At 32.0% G+C, this 22,524-nt stretch overlaps 1 protein-coding gene across 7 annotated transcripts in view; it reads right to left on the minus strand.

Annotated features, from left to right (window-relative positions):
* Positions 1–22,524, minus strand: part of LOC148300992 (synaptotagmin 1-like) — a 72,894-nt gene that overhangs the window by 15,817 nt on the left and 34,553 nt on the right. For 2 of the 7 annotated variants that reach the window (XM_088273976.1, XM_088273980.1), the window contains exons 1-5: positions 17,093–17,325; positions 10,451–10,625; positions 8,213–8,341; positions 7,014–7,156; positions 447–545 (exon numbers count right to left, since the gene is read on the minus strand). In XM_088273976.1, coding sequence (XP_088130102.1) covers positions 447–545; positions 7,014–7,156; positions 8,213–8,341; positions 10,451–10,622 — 543 coding nt within the window. In that variant the 5' untranslated portion in view covers positions 10,623–10,625; positions 17,093–17,325. Of the gene's footprint in view, positions 1–446; positions 546–7,013; positions 7,157–8,212; positions 8,342–10,450; positions 10,626–17,092; positions 17,326–22,524 lie in introns of those variants that run through there. The other 5 variants (XM_088273977.1, XM_088273979.1, XM_088273981.1 and 2 more) reach the window with 3 other exon arrangements.

The raw sequence follows: 22,524 nt of genomic DNA on the forward strand, positions 1-22,524 counted from the left end.
CAGTCACCACTCTAAGACTTTGTGCTCACTGTCCAAATGCACTAACGACTGCACTATAGAGATGAGCCTATGAATCATACAAATCTACACAAAATGTTGCGTAGGGTGCTGCATTGGATCGACGCGGTGCTAATTTAATTGTTAATTATATGTTATAAATTCAAGCTTACGAGGTTCTTGGTTCAGAAGTGCAATTTTTTTTATGAATAATAATAATAGTTTTGAATAAAGTCCCATTTTTGTAAAAAACTACCTCAAGGGTGCGGTATATACATACATATATGTATGACGCCTGTGAAAGAGCTCAGAATAAACGACATAACTGCTATACGAAGAATGAATAGTAGGTAAGAAACGGAAAATAGCAGTGATGGCATAGACACTCAGGATTGCATGATGCGTCAGACACTCTTGAGGTAAATATATAAGGGAAAAGTATTATTCACCTTGTACTGGAGCTTGCCGAGTTTCACCTCGCTGACCTTGCTCTCTCCCTCGTCAGGCTCTTCTGCGTTCTCCGTCAGCTCCTCCATGTCGGGCTGCACCTGTGTGTGTGACTTGTCAATGGTCAATCATGGACTATTACTGGTCAGAAGATACGTGAGCTACCTGCCCATGGTCAATCAGCACCCTACATTAATTACTTCGTCAAGTGGAAAAATGCAAGTCTGTTGGCATTTGATTTGATGGTATATTTTGTTGGTTACATTAGCAAACTGCCTTTCATTGCTTGGTATGTTACATAGACAATCAACAGATCTTGTTGGACTTATTTAACACTGATTATATAAATCTTATTCTAATTCAATTGAGTGTCAATGCCATATAAGACTTCAAACATCACTGCAATATGTAAAGATCTATTGTGATAGGCCCCTAAGTTAATTCTCTCTTTCCAGCCCAAGGTCTGTGATACACTTCTCACATCCTTGAAACTGATAAGGCACCCCCTGAGAATGTAGCTATAGTCGTATATGGTTTAGTGTCACATTTACACATTATTAGAATAGTTATGTAATATCTTTGTAAGAATACATATTGAGTACTGCTTGTAAGTTGGTTGTTTTTTGGAGAGTATTAATTTTGCTTGTAGACGCCACGATGTTTACAAAATTGATATTCTTAACTGCAAATTTGTCCAGTCATGTGTTTATTTAGCATCAATAGTCAACACAATGGGAACTAAAATGTTGGAAAAGAAGTTAAGATTGAGCGATAATTGTAATAATAAGAACGGGGATAGAAATACCATCCAAAATATGTCTATTAATTAGTGAAACGGCTAAATGGTTAAATATAAAAAAGTAACATTAGTAAGTTTTTCATTGTAGGTTAAGAAATAGTGTAATCAGGCAATAAAATATTTTTAAAATAAAAAACAAGTTAATATGTTTTTTTTAAGATAGTAATATTTGCATTCCTATTATTTTATATTATTTGTAATTTTTTAATTTTTTTTACTATTTTCGATGGCCTAAGCAGCCCAATATTAAAAATAGGTACAGTATAAGTTGTGGTAGAGTGGGTTCGAACCCAGAAACTCCGACTCAAAGGGACCATGGGATCACAACCCAACATCTGACACACTGCAGTTAGTTCAGTTGAAAAGATTCTTTCATTTTATATACATTAAAACTATTGAAGGGATTAAATGATTTCTTACAATGTAGTTAAATAAAAAAAGAGAAAATTGAAATTGTGTAAGTTTCTGGAAGATGATGGTTGACCATGATCAAGTATATCAGAACCAGTTTTAAAATTTCTATTACTGTAGACCTACTCTCCGATACCTACGGAATTAGAACGTTACCGTCAGGCAGATAACTTTATCCTGTTCCACGATGCTCAACTGCTTCTGCGATAATATGAACATCATTAAAAATAAGTACTCCATTAAAAAAACCAGCATGCATGATTCATTCGTCTACAGTTTATTTTAAAAAATGTGTTGCATAAAGTCAAGTAGATAATGTTCAAATGAAAACTGATCATGAAGCATGCTAGTCAAAAACTAAAGCTATAGAAAAATCGTGAAATATTTAAAACTGGTTTTGAATGGTTCAAATATAATATTTGAGATGAAAGTCGGAAGAAATTTTCCCTATGAAAACCAAGTAACGCCAGAAGGCCAACGTGGATTGGGTTGTTCAACCATTAGTATAAGTCTCAGTACCTAAATATGATCAAAAGTTAGGCAATTCGAAGCATTAAAATCTCTGTTGCAATACATTTGTTATAGTGCACTGAAATCCCTTTTTACACATTTATTTTTTATATTTATTTTACAATATATAACAGTGATTTGAAATTTCCTACATCCCTTGCATGTACTTACTTCTCAGTACTATGCACAGAGGTATGCGGAAGGGGGCCAGATGAATACTTTTTGTTTTCCTTTTATTTATTATCTATTTCGATTTATGAAGTATGTATTTTAGAATAATACTAATCTATGATAACCAATAATGAATTTTATTTTGTATATATTTTTGATGAATCCTGAATTGATACAGGAAAACCCATATACCATGTTGTTTTTTATTTAAGAATACCATTTTTAGACATTTTTCATATGGTATCGCTTGGAACGTATTTAACATGTAAATAGGGAGTTCAGTGTATATCAAAAACATCAACATTGCAGCATACAGATTTGTAATGACTGTAGATATAACTGTACAGTAATTAACCTTTTTCGTTGATTTTCCATATTATAAAAAAATTACTTTATTTAATTTGTTGCCTTTACTAATGATTGAATAATCCAAATATTTTATATTATATTTAGTATATACATAATACAAAGCACAAAAAGCTGGGTAACACATTATGACTCAAGAGGTCAGTAAAAATATTTTTATGGAGTTTGAAAAAAAAATCAATTTAATTTGAAAAAAAAATACATACACATGTCTCATGTTTTTGACTTAGCAACTAGCTTTGAAATTGTGTCGTAAGAGCATAGAAATATTATATTTGAGTTTTGATTCTATATGTGTAAAAATAATACAGTTCAAATGCATTACCCATATCTTTTTTTACTTAAGAAGGGAGTCTACACTTTAGATCCCCTTTTAAACAGACTTTTCTATTTTCTCTTAACGTCAATTTATAATAATCCTTCAACCGATAAAACACCATTTACTTATTTAACTAAAATTCTTTAAAAACTAATATCGATATTGCATACTTTAAAAAAATCTTATAGCAACTATAGGAACGCAGTTACATATAATTTACTTGAACCAATTGATGTCTTAAAATAGACAAATAATTCATTCAGGTGGTCAGCCTAGGTATTGCAGAGCTTACGACATACACCGAATGGTTTAAGTGATCATTCACCACTCAAACTATGAATGATATTCATTCAAATTATAGTTCCGAAAGGAATCTCAGGTGCATTAACAAAGGTTTCTTCTTATCTTACAATTTTCAACCAATGATATCAGCTATGAAGATTGTATTTTAAATGTGAAGTTTTCTGTTAGTTGACATACATATATGCAGAGGTGTACTTTCTATATAGGCAGAGAAGCAGTGCCTACCTTGGATTACGTGCGTTCCTTTTAGAAACACAACCAGTGCCTACTATGCCTTATCCTTATCCAACCCTACTGCTTACCCTGATCAAAAACTTTGTGCGCGCCACTGCATATATGTATACTTATATACTTATTTTCGAGATTGAGGAGTATATTTGTCAGTCATGGGTAGAACGACAAATGTAACACAGTGCATGGAGTGATCACTTTAAGCAGCCAATGAGAGGTCATAAATTTTATAAAGCCCTTCACTTCCCATCTCGATAAACCTTTTCATCTACATTGAGATATAAATATAAAAAGAAATAGCTCCATTTAATATCGTTGAAAAAAATTTGGACACACTCAAAACACTGTCAATTAAATTAACATTAAAGTATGTAACAAATGCAATTTTTTCGATGTTTTAATAACGCAGCAATTGTGAACTTTATTTGTAGGAGTAAAACATAGTGGATTTTTCATAATCTAAGGGAAAATAGATAAGTTTGGGAATAATAATCAGCATCCATTTGGTTTGTTGTAATCTGAAATTGTGTGAGTGAAAAAAAAAACAAAAACATGTATTTATTTGTAGAGACCGTGATATCACGTGTTTTATGACTCCCCTCTTAAGTTTTTATTAGGAATATAAAAAAGAATGTGTTGAAAACCTAATCATGCTGTGCATCAATATATTAGAATAAGTTTGAAAAGGAAAAAAAAGCTGTATATTATTTCTTGAATCTTTATAGACTGCGGCATATGTATTGTAATGATATGTTTCTTAAGATGATTTTAATTGAATAATATCATGAAAATCTCTAAGTTAAATAATGTCATGAAACTGAAATCAAAATTGAGTCATCTACATCAAAAATGTATTTCCTAGTGACCAACTGAAAACTGACAAAATGAACTGAAAAAATACTGAAAAATCTACTGAGCTGAAAACCTTTCTAATAAATAATATACAAAGAATCAGGGCAAAGAGAGAGAAAAAAAGCTAACGAAAATGTTTTCTTTAAAAAAAAACTTTAAATAAGTATTGATGGTTGTTTATTTGAAAAATTGTGCATATATTTAATTTTGGTGATCGTTACTTTCAATTCTCACTAGGTACGTAAGTAAACTGGAAATAAAAAATAAAATATATTTAATAAAACGTTGGGGGCTCAAAATATTATACTTTGTATGTCTGATGTGTTAATCTGAAAGAAGTAGAGTTGTTTATGGTCAAAAGGACTAAATCATAAAGACAGCACGAAAAACAGGTTACAAGTAAAGATTATGCCTTAAGAAAGGAGCCCACGTTTTAGGTCCCTATACAAACGCACTTTTCTATTTTCTCTCTAATTACGTACTTAAGTATTATATGTGTTCCCGGGTCTTAAGGGTGTATTCTCAAATATACCATTCAGTACGAGAAGCCACACGCGTTGTCAGCGCACATATTTTAAAAGAGTAAATATTGGAATTTATTTAATTTTAGAATTTATATTGAAAAAAAATATTTTATAATTTTTTAACTCCCTTACTTTCAATGATTCTTTTTTCTTCAAAACCATATATTTATTTCGAAAAAAAACGTATTTCTTCATTACAAAAACGGTTTTTTGAGCAAAAAAAAAATAATAACGTTAAATGTTACCTGAGTTTAAAAAAAATTAAGTTGCCAGCTATTGATTTTTCCGTTTTAAAAAATTTTGTAGCCATAGCAAAATCTGATTTACCAAAAAATATTTTTTGAGGAAAAGTATAGGAGATGTAACTCAATTACATTTTCTTTGCCGGCTCTACAGAGAATATTAGTCACCGACAATCAGTTTGCGAATGAAGTGTTACACACGGATATTTGCTTCACGCAAAATGACGTGAGTACCACTTTTAAAAGTCCCCTTACTCGCAGACTGATGACATGCGACTGATGCTTTGATGGGCGGGAAAGAAAACAAACTTAAGCACGAAGGTACTTTCCATTTCCTCAGTTCCAATACTATTCAAATCAGTTCTTGTTCCAATACATTTAAAATATTATATAATATCATAATCTTCTTCCTCGATTTTGTTACCATTTTACAATATAATTTTAAAATTTAACTCATAGAACACAAACGAGACACATAAAATAGAAGAGAACATAGAAAAGTCGTAGGTATAAAAAAATATTTTGACAGAAAATTTGGTTTGGATTTTGTATCCTTCTTGTCGTTTTCCAATCGTGTTTTGTGTGAAGTGAAATACCATGTATTAAAAATAATGCCTTACCGTAAAGGCACTCTTTGAAGACTCCCCTCTTATGGACGTTGACCAAAGTATTTTTTTAATGTCAATCGACTTAGTAATACAAAAATACCTGTATTATATCGAATCGATCTTCAGACCTTTTAACAGAACTCTTGACAGATGTGTCATTTTTATATTTAATGAAATACTGATATTTTATGGTTTAAAAAGAATAGACAATTGTTTTTATTAATAATTTGTTTCGTAAAGTTGGATTAGGTGTGTGCGTAAATATAATTTACGCACATTTGTCAAATGAAAGTCGTCAATGTCAGTTTTCTACACTGTTTAATTAAAACTTGACTGCCAAATTACGCCTGGATTTAGGGAAGTTGACGATTTTTGAAGATTTTAACAACGTGATTATTCGACAATAACTTTGTGTATATATGTATGTATGTATACAACAAAATTGTACATTTTAAATATAACTATATATTAATTAATAACAATCACACGTATTACAAAAACAACATTCAAATCCAAAAAAGTAGAATTACTAAAAGTCCTGAAATTACCGTAAGTATTTTTAATCTTTTTTATGAATCTCTAAAAATTCATAATTATGAATTATTCGTATATTTTTTAAAAATATAATGATGAATTGAAAATTTTAGAAAAATTTTATGATCAATTTTTTAAAGGAGTATTTCAATTTCATACTATTTTTTGTAAGCCTAAGCGGCTCATTATTAAAAATAGGTGTTAAAACACAGAAGCTCTCGTTCAAAGTTCGCGACATTCAATATGGCGATATCTAAAGCTTTTTAAATCACTCGTAAACGAGTAGAGACTTAATATACATAACAAAAGCTTCCCCTCTTTTGTCAATATTTCCACTGAAGGATAAAAGGATACAACACTTATACCTTCCTCATCCTTAAACGTCCCGAGAGCACAATTTTCAGATGTAAGTTTTCCAATATCACAAATGTTTGACAATGATGTTGAGAACATTGAAACACGTGTCACATTATATTCATTAATATATAAAGTGGTATAAACAAAGTACAATTAAAATATAAATGTGAAAATTGGTATTTAAAAACATGTTTTTTGTTTTGTTTTATAATATTTAAAGTTTGATTATTTAGGGCTCTTACAAGATTGACGAGCTTCATTTGAGTTGTATCTGGTTATTGTTAGAAAAGTCGGTAGGGAGATGGGTAGTACAATTAAATTAGTGTGGGGTTTGAAACGTACCTTTTCCTTATAAGCAGATCCTAAAAGCTGTACCGATTTGAGGTCCACCCCTTTCATCCCCTTCTTGCCGTCCTTGGATCTTCTCTTCCGGAAACATCGCCGGATGCAGCAGAAACATATCCCCAGCACGACCACGGAAACACCTAAGTTTGAATACAGAAAATACTTTATGTCATCAAAACCAAACTAATTACTTGGACTGTCCAGGGCTATAATTGCAGTGAAACGATAACATTAACTTTACTTAAATTCATTTAAAAAATTATATATTTTTTTATTTCAGTAAATTTCTGACGAAACTGATATCAAATTGCTAAAGTTAAAGTTATTCACAGTACGAGTTTTCATAGTTGCTCAAACCTCCTTACTGCTTTCCGAGATATGAATGAAAAACTTAATTGCTTCCTAATTGAAAATAATTGGCTACAGCCATACTTATCCACCCCTATCTCCATAGCAGAGTCGTGCAATCAGCTAAGTTTTTAATCAGGGTAGATAGTAAGAAAACAGCGAATTAATGGATTAAAAAAAAAAACTTGCCTCAGATGTCTACCTTCATTTAAGTCTCTTAAATTTTATTAATAAATTTCAATAGTGGGTGATTTGAAAAAAATACTAGTTATCTTTCAGTTTTAAAGTTTATACAGATATATTTTTTGTTTTTGTTTTATTTGCGAATTCAACAGATCAGCAGGAGCAATCAATATACATAACAATATAAAAAAAAGTATTTGCACTGTTCCAATTGCAAAATTCTACAAAATGCACAATATAACAACAATTAAATGCACAATTTGTACGCTATTAGTTTTCCCAAAATATTCCACTTAAGTAGGGAAAGCGCTGCTTACGTGAAGGCATAAATATTAAAAAATAAATAAATAAACCAGCTAAAAATTATGCTTCTCCTACTAAATAATCATGAATCTTCTTCTGCGTCATTATCCTAATGAGGATAATAGCAAGCTAAGGGCTGTGACCATCTTTTCTCCTTAAAATATTTTGTGTATGGTAGTTGTCCTCCACTACTCCCGACACACTACCATCTGCATCGCTTCACTGATGAACTTGTGGCAGCTTTGATTTGATCAATACATCAAGTGAGGAATTCTTCAAGACTGTCATCGTTTCTTCTGCAGATGCGTCCGAAAAATTTAAGCGCTCATCTTAAAAGGATGAAGGAAAGATGAATAACTTACCTATAATAATGGCAACAAGCCCCCAGGTCGGGATACCCATTCCCGTCGCAATCTTGGTGACCATCTCGCCAGCTTTCTCCACATCCGACTTCGTCGGCGCTGCTGTGGGTCCGGATGAAGAGAACTCATCTGCAAAACGATAATATTCATCAATTACCTATATCGGCTAAATTAACGCTTAAATCTTAAATTTTAGGTTTTAATTGGAGTTTGAACTGATAATTTATTGAGAAATAATCGAAAACTTTACACAAGACAAGAATCTAAAACTTTACACAACATTGATTGACAAAACAAAAATTCAAGAAATATTGTTGTCTGTTATAAAAATCGAACGAAAGTGAATGATGTTGACTGTGGATCTTGAGTTAAATATAAATTAATTTTAGGTAAGTATGTATTTTATTGTTGGTTAAAAATTTGGTATTTTTTTACTATTTTCCTACTATTATTGTAGTAGTAAGGTCGTAATGTCGTATCCCCTTCTCTCCTCTGCTTTATATTAATTCAAAACATATTATTCCTTCTATTGAATGAATAATATTTCTTCTATGTGAATGACTGTGTATAAAGTGAATTACTGTGTATATTACACGTGTATATAAAACCAGAAAAGTGAATTACTGTGTAAATTAATTGAATTTAAGTGAATTACTGTGTGTATTACACGTGTATATTAAACCAGATTATGACAGATAATAAACCCTGTAAATACACAGACTTCCATATTCTTCTTTATCCATGTTTAGATGTCAAAACGTATTTTATTTTGTCCAAGCGGCCAGACTTATAAAATTTCTCATTACGTAAAAAATGCACCATCGTCGACAACTCTCAAGATCCGTCTAAAATATCTTCTTGGAACCTTAACTGTCCATCATATCAACCTATTATTGGTTCCAATATTCCCTCAACTCCTAAGCGTTGGCGAAAGGTCATAAGCCCTGTAAATACACAGACCTCCATATATTTCTTCATCTATGTTGATATATTAAATCAAGGCAAAAAACAAAATGGTCGTCATGGTGGACCATAGTAGGGTTATTGGGTAATTTTACTATCATCCCTTATTATTTATTAAAGGAATAATGCATGAAGCACTTACTTAAAGAGGCGTGTCTGCATGTAGGATCGTAAGGATAGGTAAGGTAAATGTGAAAAGTTTATCACAAATACCCATACCAATTGAGCATAAATCTTTCTTGAGTTTATTTTGCAATAGGTGGGGAAAATATATATTAGTGATTTAACACTCTAATATTTATTTAAAATAATCCTGGGCTGGTCCCTGAAGCGCAGGAGTGATCACCTTGCCTTCATGTAAGTAACGTCACACACACAGGAGGAGCTGACGAGTATATAGAGGAACATGACAAAGGAGAGAGCAAGGATAGAGAGGTGAAACTCAGAAACCTCGGTAAGCTGAGCTCGAAATCGCCTATATATGTTATTTCACCCTCGACGTAGTATTTATACGAAAATGACACTGCATAAATTATCCCAAATTACTATTTTAATGATATCACATCACAAAAATTGATTGCTTACATGGTCAGCAGGAGTGTCCCTTAGAGACAAAATAAAGAGTTCACGCATTCGTGGAAGCCTGGGCGTAACAGACATTAATAGGAAGGTAGACGAAGGACAATTGAGATGGGATGGGCATATATGGTAGGACGCAGAGAACCCGATCATCTCGTAAACCAGGCAATAGCAATGGATCTTCCTCGGAAGATATCTAGAGGAAGAATTAAAAAAATTCATGGATGGTTCAAAGAGAGAACATGGTTCGAAGACATGACCTAGGTGACGTTGTCCATGACACAAGGAGAGCTGACCCCAGCAGTCTATAATGCTGATAAGTTGGGATGTAGCCAGGAAAATTCGTCACAAAATTCACTCCTGAACCAAAATCCCCATGAGCTTGCATTTATATAATCGATGATAAAGTTAACACTGCGTCAATACGATGTAGTGACCTATATACCATTGGATGTGGATAAGGGTTAGAAGAATAGGTGGGAATCGAACCCATGGCTTTAGTTTCGCAGTCGAACGTCTACAGCGTCTGTCCTGGTAAAGGATCGTGGAGTCGATGTAATAAGAGGAGGTAACGGTGAGGGTAAGAGGTTACTCTGGTTACCTAGGTCAGGAGCCTCCGTGGTGGTGGACTTGCGTCTCTGTAATAATAGTTTAGCATAAGGCAAGGTCACGGTGGTGGTCCAGAGTGGGCTTTACCTAGGTCAGGAGCCTCCGTGGTGGTTGACTTGTGTCTCTGGTGCACGTTGAAGTTGTGCAGGGTCAGGGTGGGGGCGGGCGTGGGCGGGGGCGGGGCGGCCTCCGACGCGTCTACCCCCTCCCCGCCGCCCTCCCCGGCGGTCGTGAGGAACTTCGCATTCGATGGCGCCATTTTCTGGAAACAACACGACGTCATTGGTAATTTTACTCCAAAAATCGGTCACAGTCAGTATTTTTTCACCATTTTTTTTACCGCAAAGGACTACAAATTAGCAGTGTTCAAGTTATACAAGCTAGTACGAGTGCCCTAGCCATTTGTTTATTTTTTTTTTATAACATCTTGAGTGTGTCCACATACTTGTTCACAAATCTGGTTTTTCTCCGCACTTTTATTTTTTTATTTATATTTTTTTTAAATACATATTTTAGACGCTTTTCTAATTTTACATAGATGGCTCTTGTGGACCCATATGTACAGCGTCATGAAATTAATGATATATGTAGGAATTCCAACAATTGAGTTGTGTGATGTTAATCACGTGTGAACATTGTACGTGCGTAAAGTGATCACTTAACTAGCCTACGACAGGTCTAAAGCCCTATAAATATCCAGACGTCTTTATTTTTCATTTATGTTGAGATTTAGTAAAAATATAATTTATTTTACAAAAAATAACATAGAAATAGGAAATTAAGATAGAAAACAGGAAATAATAATAAATGATATAAAATAAAAATAAAAATAATGAAAAACGAAAAGATAAGTAAAAGTAATAAAACAAATGCTATTATTTATTTATTTAAGACACATGTTTCACCAAAATAGTTTCTTTTAAAATGGTGTGGTAGACATCGAAATACGAGTGGCACACAACGATGAATAAATAGTGGTATTTACTACTCTATTTAGTCCGCCTCAGTGGTGTAGTGGTTAACGTGGTTAGTTATTGTGCTGGAGGTCCCGGGTTCGATTTTCAGGGGGGTGAAAATAAATATAACTAATTACACACCCTAATATTTAATTAATTTTACTCTGAACATGTCCCTCAAGGGCAGAAGTGATCACCTTGCTTTCATGTGATCACGATCAAGAGAACACTGGGTCATTACGATGCCGTGCCCTATGCACCATTGGGTGCCGATGAGGATTAGTTAAATATTTGTAGGATAAATATGCATATTGAAAGTCATCGAGAAAAAATATTCGATGAATTGAAATAATGAAATGTTTTTTTTTATCCTCGGATCTTCGAGAGGAATTTTGATGAATAAACTATTAAAAGAACTAAAAGTTAAGGTTTAAACATTTTCGTTGATAAAATACACAATAACCTTCTATTTTGCGTTAGTACGATGCAGTGCCCTATGCACCATTGGGTGCGGATAAGGGTTAGAAAAAAATTACCATATTGACATAGATTGTTAAATATACATACTTACATTATTATAAGAGCTATGTGTATGTGTAAGAAACTTGGGTATTGAAAATGCAATAATGTGCTGTTATTGGTGTAAATAAAGCCTTCACCAACTTTTCTTCAGGGGCTTCCTTGCAACCCTCACGAGGGTTGGAACTTGAAAACTGCTATTAGGGCTGTGTTTAATATTTAAAAAGGATTTGTAAAAAGTAACGCCTCAAGTGTTACAAGGTTTTTGTTGATATGATGAAATGTAACGAATTTGTAAAAGAGAAAAATAATTCACGAATATGACAAATCGCTCACTCTTTTCAACAACGTCATATATCAAAAACCGTCAATTTTCAGCTGTGTATGTTTTCGGAATGCCCAGAAAATATACTATATCCTAGCATAAACGGCATATTTTTAACTTATGTTTATACTTATACAAGGCATAAAGTGTCGTTTTTTGCATTTCGAAGAAAAGATATTAATTTTTTTAAAACTAAATATTTTTCAAATGGAGAAGAAACCTTCAGGTTTTACCTAAAAAAATCTGTTCCAAAGTAAAAAGTTCAATAAGTTATCTTGATATTTATTTTTAATACATTTTATTATATTTTTAAACTGTAAAAATGATCTCCTGAAAAATCAAGTTATTTTTATGTAAGTATGACGTCGTTGAAAGGAGTGAGCGAAATATCGTTGGCCTCTGTAGTTTAATGGAGAACGGGATTCGATGAAAATTATCATTTTATTGGTATTTGAATATTTCATTATATGAATTGGCGGACAGATAGGCCCCCCGTTGTTGGGTAGACAGACTGCAAAACTGGCGACGCGGGTTGGATTCCCACCAATTGCAAAATGAATTCAAGAAATACCACATGCCATCAGCAACGAGCCTCTTCAATAGAAGCTTGGTTATTCTTTAAAAAAAATCACACATACACATACAGATTAAAATATATTTGTCGTATTGTAATGATCCTGTCCGCCCCCGAAGTGTCACGTCAGCACGCTCGGTTACCGTACTGGAGGTCCCGGGTTCGATTCCCAGAGTGGGGTCAAATAATTAAAAGTATTTTTTTTACTCTGATATTTATTCAATATTACCCTGGACTGGTACCTGAAGCGGAGGGCTGATCACCCATCCTTCATATGTTAAAAATCAAGGTAATACTACGTTTATATGATGCAGTGCCCTATACACCATCGGGTGTAATTAAGGCTTTGAAAAACAATTCTGTCTTATAAATCTGTATAAATACATAATAATTTTAAAAAAATACACAAAGAATGTAGGATTTTACAAATTTGTTATATTACACAATTTTTAGTTTTGAGACATTTTGAGGTAATAACAACTAATTTTAAAAATATCACTTGTTTAATACCACTAGTCCATCTACGGTGTTTGATAATGAGTGAAAAAAATTAATAAAAGAGTTTCTGCTCAATAAAAAGCTTCTTTTCATCTCACCAATAGATGTCTCTTGTGAAGTTCTAGTGATCTAAGAACAATGTTTCAAAATTGGTTCATATAAATATAGAACTTCCAAGAATTTGAGTAGTGTGGTTGTCAATAATGGGTATAATCGGTGAATGTTACACGTGTGTAATAAAGTGATAACTTAAACCAGACCATGATGGTCGTCAGCCCCGTAAATGCCCAGATTTCCATATTCTTCTTCATTTTTGATGAGATGTCAAAAAATAATATTTTATAATGATGTTCGATGCATCATAACACGTGTAACAATAGACGTTATCATAAAAAGAGAGGTTTAAATTTGCATGAAAGATATTCTCAATATTATTCATATTTAAAGCATTTACTTTGTGGTAAGTCATTTTTACTTGTTTATTTTTTTACAAAAATGTTAATAAAATTAGTATATAACCACTCACCGAGATTTTTACGTCTACCGGTTTCGAGACGTACTCGTCTCTTCGTCAGGACATGAAAGAATTCAACCAATCAAGTCATTATGTACCGTAATTTATCTCCCTTAATATAATATGTTCATGTAATATGAGAGCAGTTTAGTTTTCCATATGCCAGCAAGGCACAGTTCATATCTTGTGGCCGCTAACTTTCCACTCGACTCCCACACAGCCCTATTTATCGACGCGCCTGAAAATTATTTTCACGCCATCATTACACCCCTCATTGACGTCATTCATTCATCCCCGCGGGAACTATCGCTCAAACGGTTGAGGCAGACGAAAATCACAAGACATAATTATCACGCGAATAGATATACAGCCTTATTCAAATATGATAAAAATAAATTGAATCATGTAGTCAATTTATCATTTTGATTTATTTATGTAAAAAAAAATACAGAATGTACGAACACCGGTATCTTTTTTAAAATTTATAAGCAGCAATATTTTCCAACCAACTCTAAACAGATTTAGGGTAGAAATATCGGTCAAATATTGAGACTTATATAATCGGTTATGACTGATTATGTGTGCTTTGTGACTATGTCATTCACCACTGCAGTCACAATGAAAAATATCGCTCACTTCTTTCAACAACGTCATATATCAAAAATCGTCAATATTTAGTTGTGCATATTTTCGGAATGTCCAGAAAATGTGATATATCCCAGCAAAAGCGGTATATTTTTAACTTAATATTTACCCGCTACAGGGCAGAAAGTGTTGTTTTTGCATTTTGAAGAAGAGGTGTTGTTTAATTATTTTTTTAAATATACAAAATATTTTTCAAATGGTTTTTGATATATGACGTTGTTGAATGGATTGAGCTATATGTAGGTGACTTATACAGTGTCAATCACGTGATCAAAAAAAATATTTCTGCATTTATATATTTATTTTACACTGTTTTGAACCATTTTTAAGCATTTACACTATTTACACATTGCTAGCCATGATTTCTATTAAAAAATGACCCATAAATCTTGAGTGTGTTTTTTTAAAGAAACAGACTATCGAAATTATGCTTACGAGATTTGATACACGAGCTTCGATACATCAAACATCGTATATGCTCGTATAATGGTGTACATATATGCTAGTAAAGTGGTATAGTAAAATGAATAGTTGTTACCACAAAATTATTGTTGAATTGATTATTCACGTAATTTTTAGCTTGACTGATTCCATACAATTAAAATTGTGTAAATATAAAGATTATTTAAAATTCTACTATTTTCATGTGATTTTATTATTAAAATTATTTATTCACACAGATTTATAAGTTGCAGGATTATTCACCCTACAGATGATATATTTTAATGTATACTTATTATTTTTTCAATTGGAGTAAACTATTGTAAATATGTACATCGCTAAATTCCCAAGAGAGAGCCACCGTCAACCCAAATTGCAAACCCATTAAAATTACATCTAACATACGAAAGAGGTCGAATACTTGTTCATATTTAAATTTAAATCAAGGTTTTAAATCAGGAGTTTTATCTTGAGATGAGGAATCTATAGTTTTTAAACGAAGGAAGATGGTAAGGAGTCTGAGCAACCAATTGACCAATTGAAGAACATATGAAAGAAATCCAACATAATTGCAAACGATTAGGTACATATTTCAAAAATTATTTCGTTATGGGTGTTCAGAATAATGGGCAGAATGGTGAACGTAACACACATCGCTTACTCCTTTCAAGAACGTCATAAATAAAAAATCGTCAATTTTCAGTTGTGCATGTTTTCGGAATGCCCAGAAAATGTACTATATCCCAGCAAAAGGGGCATATTTTTTAATTAATATTTACCCGCTACAGGGCAGAAAATGTTGTTTTTGCATTTTGAAGAAAAGGTATTGTTTAATTATTTTTTAATTATACTTAATATTTTTCAAATGGAGAAAAAACCCTCGGGTTTTACCTTAAAAGATCTGTTGCACAGTAAAAAGTTCAATAAGCGGCTTGATATTTATTTATAAAACATTGTGTTATATTTTTAAACATTAAAAACGTTCTCCTAAAAAATCAAGTTTTTTGATTTATGACGTTCTTGAAAGGAGTGAGCGACATGTAAAAAGCGATCACTTATGCTAGTCTAAATGCCAGGTCGTTAGCTCTAAGATGCTTTGACTCATATCTTCTGTGGTTTAAATTTTTTTTATCTCTAGTTAAGATACCTATAATATTTTATATGTTTTAATTATTGCTGAAATAAAGTAACAAAAATCTACAATTTACATAACATTAAAAAAATTCTTACAATAAGTATTACTTTATCGACATTAGGAAGATACGTTATATTCACTTTTATGTTTTACATTGAGCAGGGACAAACGTCGGTTCTTGGAAAATTAATTTGTGTAAAAGCCAACTGGCGTTCCTAAATGTCGTTTTTATGTGATTAAAAAGCATATGTACATAATACCATGTATGTATGCAGGCACAATTCTATTTATAGATATAGATGATAACATTTCCCCTATTGATTTAATGGATTACATATATATATATATATATATATATATATATATATATATATATATATATATATATATATATATATATATATATATATATATATATATATATATATATATATGTATATATATATATATATATACATATAAATATATATATATAATTATATATATATATATATATATATATATATATATATATATATATATATATTTATAATTTATTCAATAAATAACAACCTTACATACATGGAAAAAATATAATTGAAATAAAAAATTGTATTTTTATATACTGACTGGAATTAATTTAAAAACTAAAAACACTTTAATTTCATGCAAAATTATTTTGAAATCAAATTAAATACTTTATTTTGACTTCATGGTTTCCAATTTTTCTTCCTCCAGCGTTTGTCTCGTGAGTTTGACGTGTAATTCTTCATTTTACGACATTCTCAACATGCGAAACGTATTTTGATATTTCAAACGTCGGTAGTAGCGTAAATTTCGTAAATATTTACACAGGACTAACAATTCAGTTCGGAGGCTTGGTCAATAATTTTCTCGGAGTTACGTAAAAACGTAAGTCAAAGAATCTTGAAAGAAAAAGATCGTTCAATGGGTTTGAGCGACAAAGTGCGCATGGCTGATTGGAAATTTATAATTATCACGCAAAATGGTTTGGAAATAATCGTTTCAATCATTATAATCATAAAAACGTGAATTGTAAATAAAATAAGGTATATTTGTGATATCGACCTGGGTTTATACTTTATACTTGGTGAGTACAGAGGAGATGTTTTGAGCACTGACCTGTTTCGACGTTCAGCTGTCTACGTATCCTGTTTGAGCGTAAAATAACACATTAATGGTCCCTCAGGCTCATTATCACTTTAGGACATAGATCTTTCTAAATCTTTTCACTTTATCCGTAAACTTTTGGGAAAAGCGCCTAGCAATTGGAGATCCGCAATCTTCCGAGTTCCACTGACACCTAGTCGAGTGCGCGCGCCGAAATCGATAAACGTGAAGCGGACTGCGCAGGCGCGTCGCGAAAGGCTGTACGCGGCACTGAGAGACAGAAGTATATCTATACTTATCGTACAGCCGTAGATATACACCCACTATATCGTTGATAAGTTTACTTTTTATCGAGTCAATCGCCAATTGCCATATCAATGCCAAGGCGGTCCCTAGTGAGGGATTCTACATATATGTGAGAAGACCCAGAGACATTTCGTTTATACTATTTTCGGCAAAAAGTAAAAAAGAATAAGGAACAAGTTATGTAAAAGTTTATCAAAAGCTTTTTTTATTCTTAAACTTTGGAGAATGTTCGAAGTTGGAAGTTTGCTTTCTCTAGAGTCGATATCCCAAACTATGGTCCCCATAAAATGAATATGGTTCTGTTTAATAAAAAAAATCTATAGTGCAACATATATGAAAAAAATGTATAAAATTTCCGAATTAACCAAGTATTCCATTACACAAAATTTTGAGAAACCCTGTTTTAGAGAAATAAAATACTTACTGATTAATAATTTAGTTATTGTAATATTATTTAAACAAAATAGATACGCACTGCTCTTAATTGATTAACGTTCGTTAGAAAAAAACTAATATAAAATTCTAAAACACGAATGTATTTATACAAAAAAGTATTTTTTTCCATGAACTAATAACAAATTATACCTCGTTTATCTGATCTTTATTTCACCAACGAATATTTCGGAACAAATGGTGCCTACCTTGTGTAAATTATAAAACTTCGAAACTTCAAAACTTTGAATATAAATGATCTTTAAAATGTAATTTTAATCTCTCGAAAAAGTAATTTGTAATTCAGGCAGTTTTAATATTTTATTTCGAGAATATAAAAAAAATGTGTATAAAAAAATATTTCCAAAGGGATAGGAGCAATTTTTTATTATTATGTAGGTACTATTAAGCAGATGAAAATATGACGTACATAATATTAAATTAATGTTTATTTTTGTATGAATTGAATGCCTCAATTAGTATAACCAAATAATTATATTGCTTATGCAGTTGGCTTGGCCATGTACTCCGCATGCCTCCTGAGAGCCTTAATCAAGCTTGCCTCTTTTACAAGGCATCAGGTTCGCGCCGCCCAGGACGACCACTGCTGACAATTCGTCGGCAGTTCTCGTCAGAACTTCGGGACGCGGATCTGACTTGGGAGGATGCAAGGGAGCTGGCAGCCTACAGAAAAGCCTGGAGACAGTTTGTGGACTTCATATGCTCCACCTAGGGAGCGGATATGGTTTATTAAGTATTAATTTATTATAACGCACTTGATCATAATTCTGCATTTAATTATTTAATAAATATCGTTTGTTTTTTTGGGGGAAAATTATTATCCATTGTAGGAGATTGTATTGATTTTTTAACAAAGGTGAAGAAGTCTATTTGGGGTGTAAAAATATAAGTCTGGGAAATTACAGAACTTACGTCCTGTCATTGGCTAGTTGATGCGATCATTTACTACACTGTCTTAACATTTTAACACTAAAATTTCACTAATGTGGATGACCATCATAGGTAGAGTGGTGCAACGAAACCCGGTCACTGATCAAATAAAATAAACGTAGAAAAAACTATGCAGTTTTTATTGTATTGTTTTATTTTTTTAAATTAAATCATCATTTTATTCCACAAAGTTAATGCCACATCGATAAAAAATAAAACATTGTCGTAATATCAGTATCAAACGATTGCAATTCTCCCACTCAAATAAATACTACAACATAAAATTAAGCAAAAACTGATTACAAATACAAAAAAAGTCCACATTGCCATTGTTCGATAGCAGTTTTAGTCGTAAGGTCACCATATAAATTAAGGCTTATCGTGTTATATCCTTGTTTAATTAGGAGATAATATTAAAATATAGATTGGCCTTACTGGCCAACAATTTAGGCCATTCGGGCAACTGATTGACAGGCTTAAAGGCATTGTTTCGGAAATTCAATGGCTCATTCACGAATAAATAAGAGTTTTATTTCGAAATAAAATAAGACCGATCGCAGACGAAATGCGATTCCTTTGACAAATGTGCTGCAAAACGATGTATGATAGATGTTTGAATGGTGAAATAAGGAAAGAATGCAATGGTGAGATAGGCATTTTTGATAAAATGAAGAAAGGTGTTTTGAGATGGTTAGGACATGTAGAACGAATGAGTGATTAACAAACGGTAAAATAAATTAATGAGGTGAATGTAGGTGGGAAAAAGAGTAGAGGAAGAGCGAAAAAAACTTGGCATGATCAGGTGTGTCAAATACTTAAAAGCGGTCCGGTCAGGAGTCGAAATAATCGGCGGATATGTATGACGAGATGCATGAATGTGGAAGAGGCGAGAAATATTTACAAAGACAGAGTGGTGTGGCACTCTATTCTCTCTGCCTACCCCTGTGAGTAAGAAGTGTGATGGTTGGTTAGTAAGTGAGCTAGATTTATTTCAAAATGTCGTTGTCAAAACGTATCAATATTGACAACATTTTGAGTGTGTCAATCGTTCACAAATCCGGATTATCTCCAATTAGGAGTTATTTTTACGTGATTTTTTGATACCTTAACAAAGATGAATAAGAATATGGAAGTCTGAGCGTTTAAAAGGTTTACGACCGTCATAGGCTGGTTTGTGGTTTCTGGCAGACTGTAAATACCCAGACTTCCATATTCTTCTTCTTGTATGTTGAGATGTCAAAAAATAGTATAAATGTTGATCAATGTAAAATACAATTTCACTTGGATATCTTGTCATATAATACCATATGATAAGTACAAGAGTGTGTAAATTACTACTTCACCCTCGAAAAGGTTTGCTTTGAATACGACTACCAAGGGACGTGTTTAGATTTGAGCTTCGAGCACGTCTCTTGCGAATAAAAGTAGATATATTTTCAACATCTCAAAATCTACTTTTATCCTTCAGGCCACAGAGATGCCACATCAGAAATAAATTGTACGATCAACATTTATCTTTATTCAACAATAATCAAAATCGCTGCATATAATAAATATTTTTATTATTTATCTTTCCAATTTTTAAAAAATATTTGATATGGTTACAAAATATTTTATTTATTGTTTCGGCATTAACTTTGTGGTAAGACATGTTACAATGATTAAAGAAAACACTTGTTTTTTACCACTTGAGTTTTATTATAGACTACATGTTTCAGAAGTTAAACTTCCATCACTCGGGTCTGTATAATAACTAAAATATAAAATATAAAGTTGTTCTATAAATAAGGAGAGGGGAAAGTAAGGGGAAGGGGTTAGTTACCTTCCCCTTACTTTCCTCTCTCCTTATTTATAGAACAATTTTATATTTTATATTTTAGTTATTATACAGACCTGAATGATGGAAGTTTAACTTCTGAAACATGTAGTCTACAATAAAACTCAAGTGGTAAAAAACAAGTGTTTTCTTTAATCATGGTTACAAAAGTTTAAAAAAAATAATTTTAATATATTTTCTAGACATTTCTAGACTTTTACGATTTTAAAATTAATAACACAGTTCTCTCTAATAAAGACACTGAACTCTTATCCTTGGAGAGGGACTCACACTTAATTGATTGAAACATAAAATTAAGTTTCGAAGCATTCCGCATCATTTTCTTTTTCGATGTATAAAAATGATTTTTCCATTCCAGCCTCTATCTTTAATAGTTTTTCCGCACGTTTTCTGATGAATTTGTTATGACATAATTACTTTTCCGACCGCAAGTGAGAACGTTTATCGAAAAAATGAAAGTGCGATCGAATTTCCCTTTCAGTAACAATTTCAATTATGCTTAGCGTGCTAAGCATATGTTTTGAAAATGCCGATTTCCTTCATATATCTAGTAGTGCGTGTCGTGATGCTAGTGATAGGGAAGCTATTATTTCATGAATTGATTCAGCATTGTGGTAAATACCACTATTTCTTAAAATTTATTGTGACACGTGTTTCGATGAATTCCGCATTATTTTCAAATGCCAAATGTATATTAAAAATGGATAGATATTACCATAAAGTGACTGCCGAATCAATCAATGAAGTTATATTTCTGTTACGCGCAGAGACTAATAATGGCTGGTCATTATTCTAAAACCTTAATAAAAAGGATTAAACTTTTCTGATGTTTATAACTGTAATAAGAGAGTAATAAAGTAAAATCAATTTTATTACAAAATCCACTTTAAAATTACTTCTCTCTAACATATTTTGTTCTAGACTCTTTTATTTCTATATTATTTTTTGACATCTCATCAAAGATGAAGAAGAATATGGAAGTCTGGGCATTTACGGGGCTTACGACCGTCATAGGCTGGTTTGAGTGATCACTTTACACACGTGTAACATTCACCAATTCTACCCATTATTGACAACCACACTACTCAAATTCTTGGAAGTTCTATATATATGAACCAATTTAGAAACCTTGTTCATGAATCACTAAAACTTCACTAGAGACATCTATTGGTGAGATGTAAAGAAGCTTTTTATTAATTTATTAATAAAAAGCTAATTTTTTATTAATTTTATTATTTTATTATTTTTTTATTAATTTTTTATTAAATTTTTTATTAATTTATTAATTTATTTATTTTTCTTTTATTTCTAGTTTTCGGTAAAAATAATTACTGTTTTATTGCGCAGAGGGAAATGTTAGGTTGTAGAAATTAACGCTCCGTCGTATTAAGAGGGAAAATGTTGTCAACCTGAAAATACCCTGAGAGCAAGGCTTTATTACGTAATGTAATAGAGCTTTTACAAACGTGAGATGGTTTAAGGGCTTACTATGTGGTAATATAACTCCTCCATACATTATTTACGACTGGTTTGACGCACAGTTTTGTCACATATATTTTACTTACAATAGATTCATATATCGTCACCAATATTTAAATATATGAATAAATACGTATATTTATACATACGTATGTGTACTCAATAACCACAATACTATTACATATCGCAATTGAAATACAATAAACACACCTTACATAGAACTACAAGATCCAGAACACAGAAATACATCAAATAAAATCTATCACTTGCCTCTTTTGGTCATTTTTAAAAATATTGTTATGCAATAAAGTAGTACAACCAGCATCCATTTTTTATAATTTGTTCATTCATTCGAATCTTTATCCGCACCTGATGGTGCATAGGGCACTCCATCATATAAACGCAGTGTTATATTGATCGTTGACACATGAAAGAAAGG

The sequence above is a fragment of the Brachycentrus maculatus genome, unplaced genomic scaffold, assembly GCF_059751285.1.
Source record: "Brachycentrus maculatus isolate JH-2025_06_01 unplaced genomic scaffold, ASM5975128v1 h1tg000624l, whole genome shotgun sequence".
In the NCBI taxonomy this organism is placed as follows: domain Eukaryota; kingdom Metazoa; phylum Arthropoda; class Insecta; order Trichoptera; family Brachycentridae; genus Brachycentrus; species Brachycentrus maculatus.